The sequence below is a fragment of the Pyrus communis genome, chromosome 9 (genome assembly GCF_041283825.1).
Source record: "Pyrus communis isolate YQ-2024b chromosome 9, ASM4128382v1, whole genome shotgun sequence".
Lineage (NCBI taxonomy): Eukaryota > Viridiplantae > Streptophyta > Magnoliopsida > Rosales > Rosaceae > Pyrus > Pyrus communis.
This window is the reverse complement of record NC_142573.1, coordinates 14992780-15001361: the sequence shown is the minus strand read 5'-3', so window position 1 is coordinate 15001361 and position 8582 is coordinate 14992780. Positions and strand designations below refer to the sequence as shown.

At 35.9% G+C, this 8582-nt stretch overlaps 1 protein-coding gene across 1 annotated transcript; it reads left to right on the top strand.

The window, feature by feature from the left end:
- Positions 1 to 1666: 1666 nt before the first annotated feature.
- On the top strand, positions 1667 to 4031 carry LOC137740216 (uncharacterized). The gene is made up of 3 exons (XM_068480053.2): positions 1667 to 2562; positions 2818 to 3003; positions 3300 to 4031. The coding sequence occupies exons 1-3, from the start codon at positions 2092 to 2094 to the stop codon at positions 3582 to 3584; spliced, it is 942 nt and encodes a 313-aa protein (XP_068336154.2). The 5' UTR covers positions 1667 to 2091; the 3' UTR covers positions 3585 to 4031.
- The last annotated feature ends 4551 nt before the right edge of the window (positions 4032 to 8582 follow it).

Genomic DNA, 8582 nt, shown 5'->3' with positions numbered 1-8582 from the left:
TCCTTAGTTTTAAAACTAATTTCTATTGGTAACATGAGACAATATCGACTATATAAATAGGAGATCGAGATGATATTTTATTACATTTATAACACTACTAACAATAATGCTATTTAAAAGCATTTTTAAATTTGGAATCACTTCCTTTTTCTTTTCTCGTTGCTTTGGGCAACTAGTAATGAATTACCTATTGACTTTCGTCATTCTCAGTCCCACCCAACCCTTAGCACGTAGCCCACGTGTATTTGGGTCGAAGGTGGCCCTTCTATTTCTATACTCTTCACATGTTCTTCTGTAATGTATGGTCACGATTAAAGCACGTCAATATTTTATATTAATTTTTTATAGAAATAATAAAACAAAAAGTAATAGGTATATAAAATATTGACGCAGCTTAACCGTAACCACACAAACAGGAGGATATAAGAAGAGTATAAAAATAGAAAGGCAAACAATCCATCTTCATTTGGGTTAGTGCCCGGTTTTTTCTCTTTTTTTTTTTTTTCTTTCTAAATAATACCTAGCTAATCAAACAATGAGAGGAAATCTTTCTGAAAACATTTCATAATCGATTGACTAAACTTTATACTTATGGCTGAAATAATTCATATTATAAATTACTATATAAAAATTATTTATGAGAAAAGAATCAAATAACATATGAGATCGTTTCGCGATTGAACTTTATAAAAACTTGTGGTTATAAAGTATTACGAGTTGTGCAGTTATCATTTGCTATTGTTGATTGACTAAACGACTTTTGCTGAATTAACTAAACATTATTTCTTTTTTTCCGTCAGCGTGGCTCGTAAAGTCTCCTACCTCTTATGTCTCGATTGTATTAGAAATTTAATCACCCATTGACAAATAACCATTTTCCAGGTACACCAGAAAAATGCATTAACGTTAAATATACAAGTGAGCTGTTTTCTTCCATTTAATAAACCATGTTGTAGAAGAAAAAAGTACAACCACTCGGAAATATTAAAAAGTACCTCAGCGAGCAAAATAAAATATTAAACAGAAAAGAAAGAAATGAATAAATAAACAAACACAAACACTAGGCTCCAAATCAAAATTAGGTAGGTTGTTAAAAAAAAAAATCCCATCAAATAAATAATGCCATTTGTTTTTGTCTTTTTGGTCAGCTAAGCAGCATCCTTATCACATACCACCAAATACTATTATAATATTTACAATCATGATTAAATAATTACACCAGTATATATAAAATAATATAGTAATGATAATAATATGAGAAATATTAAGAAAATTCTCTCAAATTGAGATTCTTAATAATTTTTTTGTCACATTATATTTTTGACATAATTTCTCAACATTATAAAGTATTGTTTCCAAAATATGAGGTGACAAAAAATTTACAAATATTTCAATTGTAAGAGAATTTTTATTTTAATATTATAAAATATAAAGTTTTAACGAAAAGTCCGTGGTACTGTTCATTTTAACGAAAAATCATATTTTAATACTAAAAATTCAATATTGATACTATTCACATTACTCTTTATTTTATCCTTATCATTAAAATTTAATATAGTTTATAAAAAATCACGTCAGAGCCATTTTAGTATTTCTCTAATATTATATGTGCTGCCGACACTATCCTTTGATCAATTTATAACATGTGAGGGCACAGCTTCTTATTGGTTCTTAACAAAAGCGTCACTTCACTCTCTCTCCTTTTCTTACCGACACACAGAGAAACACATTGATTTGTGGCGGCTGTTGATTTTTTTATCACCGTCTCATCCGTTCAAGTAGTTTTCTGGTGAAATTTTCTGAAAGCGTTTTCCAATTTATTCATTTATTTTTCTCTCTCCAGTACTGAATTCCAAGTGATCAATTTGTTCAGTTTCTCACCCGACCATGGAAACCAGCTCATATTTTTCAAAACCCTTTTCTGGGTACCCAAGAATTTGATGAAAGTTTTAATCTTTCGTGAAATTCCACTCAATTTCTGTGTTTCTTTTCACTTGTGTAGTTTCCAAATTTGTGGTGGAATTTTTTGGCACAAAACTTTGACTTGTAAGTTTGTAATTCAAATCCTGCGTAGTTATTACTAATCAGGCAATGATGCATTCAACAAAATCTGAGTCTGATGTCACAAGCTTAGCTGCATCATCACCATCAAGGTCCCCAAAGGCACCTGTGTATTATGTGCAGAGCCCTTCAAGGGACTCACACGATGGGGACAAGTCCTCGTCAATGCATGCCACTCCAATGTACAACAACAGCCCCATGGAGTCACCCTCACACCCCTCTTTCGGCCGCCACTCGAGGAACTCCTCCGCGAGCCGATTCTCTGGGATTTTCAGGTCATCCTCCGGTAGAAAAGGCGGTAGGAAGCCGAGGAATGACAAGGGGTGGCCGGAATGTAAGGTGATTATGGAGGAAGGGGGTTATGATGACTTCAACGACAAGTCGCTTTCGCGGCGTGTGCAGGTCTTGATTGCTCTTCTTAGCTTTGTGGTGTTGTTCACTGTCTTCTGCTTGATCATATGGGGTGCAAGCAGGCCTTACAAACCAGAAGTTGTAGTTAAGGTAAGCCAATTTTTGAACTAGTGTAATATTTTGTTCAAGATGCCCATAATATTTATTACACAAAAAAAAATTGATGCTGAATTTTGTCTGAATTTTGTCTAAGTCGTTTTTCCATAGTTAGTTTGTAATTTGGAAAACCCGAAAAGGGTGTCTGGGGTTCTTCAATTCAAGGAATGTAGCAGGAAAAATGGGAACTATGCAGTTTCAATAGGATGAAATTGTTTCGATCTAACGGAGGACTTGTGATTCTTGCAGAGCTTGGATATCAGTAACTTCTACATTGGTGAGGGTTCAGACTTCAGTGGAGTTCCAACAAAGCTGGTGACGGTGAATGGCTCATTAAGACTCAGTGTACGCAACTCCGCTTCAATTTTCGGCATTCATGTTACCTCCTCACCTATCGGTCTCCTCTATTCAGAGATTGCGGTAGCAATTGGTCAGGTTGGATTCGCTATTCCATGACTACAATTTTAATCTCTAAGAAAATTTATGAATGTATAGGGTAAACTCTGCTATTTCGGTTTCTGTGTTCTCACATGTTGGTGCTTCGAGTTTCAAATTTTCATATGTGCGCCTGAGTTTTTTGGCCGCTTACCATTCGAGTTCCATTGACAATTTTCGGACGAAGTAATTTACTGTACAAGGACATAATGTTACCGAACTATAAACGTTCGGTCTTGACTCTTGATTCATATAGTCGAGCAACTTACAAAATTTTCTGGATTTTGTTATCGCAGTTGAAGAAATATTATCAGCCAAGAAACAGCCTCCGAACTATATCAGTAAACTTGCAAGGAACCAAGGTTCCTCTATACGGGGCTGGATCAAGTTTGACGTACTCAAAGACTGGTGCATTGGTTCCAATTCCGTTGACCTTAAAATTTGAAATCCGGTCTCGAGCGTACGTGGTAGGGAAGCTAGTGAAAACGAAGCGTCGAAGGCGAATCTCTTGTCCTTTGGTTTTGGATCCCACTGTCACCAAACCCATCAAGTTCAATAAGACTTCATGCGCTTATGACTGATGATCCCCTTCTGTGAGTTCTTGTGAAAATCGAGTTCAGAATTTACTGCAATTTACTTTTTGGCCAGGGACTGCTAACCGAGTTGAGTTGTTCATTCCACATATTACATCCTTTTTCAAGAAATAAAAAATAAGCATTTTTTTGGCCAGCGTGAACTCTTTACTGTAATAATTCCTGTAACTGGTGTTTTTTTTTTCTTTTCTTTTCTTTTTTTTTTTTTTTCTTTTTTGCTCCAAATTCATGTCACTGATTTAGTTATGATTTTCTGTAAAATAAATGTAAATAGGTTTGTTTGAAATTGTGTCATGCATGTTGAATGTATGTTTTTAAAGACGGGAGTTTTGGACGAGCAGAACAATTTTTTGAGTGGTTGTACGTAGTCAACTTGAAATATGTATCTATTGAAGGCTATGTGAATAGACAACCCATCAAGTCGTTCTCCTAAAATACCATTCTCTTTTTTTTCTTCACTAATTCTCTCACTGCAGTATTTGTTGAAATATCTCACATCAGTCGTATCTTTGTGAAAAGAAGAGTTTTAATATCCTAACTTCACTCCAATTAATATCGAAACCTTTTGTGATAACATTGCACACTTGACAGACTGGGCAGATGTTAATTATCGAGTCAGTTTTGTTGAAGTGGGACCCTCGGCCCGTCGACCTGAAAAATTCAACAAGTATTTCTCTCACTCTCTATCAATTTCTGTTTTATGGTACTACATGTCAGAATACAAAGAAATCTTCATCATATATGTTCTTGATATAGAGAGAGAGAAATCTGAGAGAATAGCAGTTTAGAGAGAGAAAGGAATTATATCTTGTATGTACTGAATTGAATGAATGAAATGAGTTACAACAACTGCATATATATATATATATATATATATATAGACAAGGCTACCTTAGTCACTAAGTAAGCTAACTACTAATAACAAACTTAACTACTTAGCAACCTAATCTACGTACACTTTTCAACATCTGAAGCTTCTAATGCATCTTTACATCCCCCCGCACTCTCATGCTTGGATGAACCTAATGCAACCAAGCATTAGATTAGAACAATGAGACTGAAACAAAGGTGCAGCAAGACCCTTGGTCTATTCTTTGGAGGACACATGACAAACATTCAAATCTCCGCGAACCACCCTTTCTCTGACAAAATGATAATCTATTTTAATGTGCTTCACTAGAGAATGAAACACTGGATTCGAAGCAATTGCTGAAATATTATCACAGTAAATCACTGGTGCAGTGAACACATAAACATGAAGATCACACAATAATTGTCTAATCCAGGCCAATTCTGCAGCTGCAATAGCTAATGCTCTATATTCTGTCTCAGTCGAAGATCTTGACACAGTGTGTTGCTTCTTGTAAGCCCAAGATATTGGACTTGAACCAAAATATACAATATGACCAGAAGTTGATATGCAATCATTAGGATCACCCGCCCAATTTGCATCACTGTATGCTTGCAAATGTGGTTTTCCAGGTTTGAAACTCAGACCATAGTCTATTGTTCCACTGAGGTATCTAAGAATTTTCTTAACTGCAACAACATGAGAATTCATGGGATTATGCATAAATTGGCAGCATTGATTCACTAAAAAGGCTATGTCTAGCCTTGTAAAAGTCACATACTACAAAGCCCCAGCAATGCTTCTGTATTGCTCTGGACTGTGACATGGAGTGTCATCATCTTTAAGAATTCGGTGATATGTAAACAAGGAATAGGACATGGCTTGGAATCTTGCAAATCAACTTTGTTTAACAGATCCTTGATGTATTAAGATTGAGAGACAAACAAGCCACCAGAGTGATAAGTAATTTGCAACCCCAGAAAGTAACTCAACTTGCCCAAATCCTTCATTTCAAACTTTTTGGTTAATTCCACAATAACATCATCAATCATTGTAGAGGAGCTGCCTGTAAGAATAATATCGTCGACATAGAGTAACAACACAACTGTACCAGTAGCAGTATGTTTAACAAATAATGATGGATCTGCAAAAAAGGACTTGAAACCCAAACTAGGCAAGTAGCTTGTAAATTTTTCATTCCAAGCTTTGGGAGCTTGTTTCAATCCATACAATGACTTATTTAGCTTACACACATACTGAGAAGAATAAATAGCACTCTGAAATCATGGAGGTTAGGCCATATACACTTCTTCAGTTAACTCACCATGCAGAAATGCATTCTTGACATCTAATTGTCTCAAGGACCAATTGAATTGTGCTGCCAAAGCAAGAATCAACCTCATAGTGGTGGGTTTAACTACAAGATTGAAAGTCTCACTATAATCAATACCTTCATCTTGATTATATCCTTTTGCAACTAAGCAGGCTTTGTATCGAGCTATAGAACCATCAGAGTGTGTTTTAATCCTATATACCCATTTACAGCCAACCAAATTCTTCCCAGAGGGTAGAGGAACTAGATTCCAAGTGTTCTGTGCATGAAGGGCATCTATCTCTTCTTGCATAGCTGCTTGCCACTTATGATGTTTACTAGCAGATTTGTATGAAGTAGGTTCAATATCATTTGCAGATGATTGAACAGTTCCTGTGAACACTTTCCTTTTTGAGATTCCACTTTTGGACCAAGTTTGCATGAGATGCAAACTAACTGAAGGAATGGGAAGAACAACAGATAGATATTCTGTTTGAAAATCTAGATCAACAGGGATTTGTGATTGTGTAGAACTCTGAGATGCTGGCTCATAAGATGGATTATGGTTAAAGGAGTCCAAAGATTCTAAGGCAGTAAAAGGAAGGTGTTGCAAAGACTTTGGGGCTCTAGTGGTTATAGAATTCAAAGACTCTGACTGTAGGGGATAAAGCAAGTGAATGAGATGGGTGAGAAGGAATGAATATGTTTTGGGAAGTGACTAATGGTGGTATTGATTGTGGTATATGAACAGATGTTTGTGGCAGAGATGAAATGTTATGAGATTGAGTGGATGAGTGCAAAGAATTTGAAAATGGAAAATCAAATTCATCAAATAACACATGTCTGGAAACCATGATTTTTCCAGTACGTGGATTAAGACACAAATAACCTTTGTATTGGCCTGCATATCCTATAAACACACACTGAGTTGTTTTGGGTTGTAACTTGGTGGTATTATAGGGTTTTAAAAGAGGCTAGCATACGCAACCAAAAATTTTTAAATGAGAAATCTGAGGAGGTTGACCAAAGAGACATTTATATGGTGAAAACATATGCAATGTTTGACAGGGCATTCGATTAATAAGGTACACAGAAGCAGCACAGGCATGAAACCAATATTTAAAGGGCATAGAAGCATTTTGTAAAAGGGTAATAACAGTTCCTAAAATGTGTCTATGCTTTCTTTCTACAAGACTATTTTGCTCAGGAGTGTGAGGACATGATTTTTGGTGAACTATACCCTTGCTAAGCAAGAAATGTTTGAACTTATGACTGGAGTATTCACCTCCTCCATCACTTTGAAAAACTTTGATATGGGTAGAAAATTGAGTATTTAAAAACTGATAGAAATGAACAAAGATATTAAACACTTCACTTTTATTTATCAATGGAAAGATCTAGGTAAACCTGGTACATTCATCCACAAAGGTAACATAGTATCTGTAACCTTCAACTGAAACAGTAGATGAAGGTCCCCAAACATCATTATGTATCACCTCCAAGGGTTTTACATTTTTATTCGTAGGAAAATCAAAATGAAGCTTTGTAAATTTACCCTCTATACATGATTTACAAACTGAAGACACATGAGAAACAGGCATAGGTATATTAGATTGTTTGAACATTGCGGATGTCATAATGTTGGAAGGATGTCCTAGCCTGTGGTGCCACAACGTTATTTTGACTTGTTGTCGAAGAAAACATGAGTGTGTTGAAGTGAATGCAGATGATTGTTGTGCTTGATTGATGAGATGTGGTGGAATGTAGAAGGCAATGGGATATAAGCCAGCTCTACACAGTCCCTAGAGAAGGATTCTCCTTGTGACCTTGTCCTGAATCCAATAAGAGAACTCATCACATATAAATCGACATTTGTTAACCTTACAAAGTCTATAAATGGATAATAATTGTTGAGATATATGAGGAACATGCAGAACTTTCTTCAGTTCAAATGCATATTTAGGTGTCCTTAATGTACTGGAGCCAATATGGGAGATGTGCAAACCTGAACCACTAGCTGTGGTTACTGTATCTATGCCAGAAAATGGAGTTGCAAGATGAATGTTTGCCAAGTCAGAAGTCATGTGAGATGTTGCTCCTATATCAGCCACCCAAAACTGGTCATGAGGTGCTGATGGTTGAAAGAAAGAGCCCTTCTTTGGTATGAGAAATAAGTTATGTGCTAACATTGCAAGACAGTATGTCCAAATTTCCAACAGATTTGACATTATGGCTTAGAAGATGAATGTCTCTGGAGGCAATCAACAGCAATGTGACATTTTTTTGTTGCAAATTTGGCAAGTTGGAATATCATAACCATGATCAGGACATGTAGAAACATGTGGTTTTCCTGGACCAAGCATTCCTGCACTGGAGTTTGAAAAACCAGAATTGATTCTGTTATTAGAATTGTAGGTGTTTCTGCCTCTTCCTCTCCCTTTGTAATTGGAACTATACCCTTCATTATGATTAGAAGAACCACTATTATAAGTACCAATGTTGGTTGATCCATTAAGAGTATAGTTCTATGATTGAGATTGATTAGACCCTTCTCCCAACATCAGAGCATTTCCTTTACCTTTGTGCTCATTTGCCATCATCGCAGACACAAAAGGTTTCACTCACAGAATTATTTTCAACAACAGCTTCTTCTACTAATAGCTGGGACCTGAAATCCTTGAGTGAAATGACATTATCTCTCCGCCTTATAACTGTTTGAAAAGTATTATACTCAGCAGGCAAGCCTTTAAGTGCCAAAATGACAATATCATCATCTTTAAACAGAACTCCTGCAACAGAGTGATGGTCCCTAACTTCCTTGATC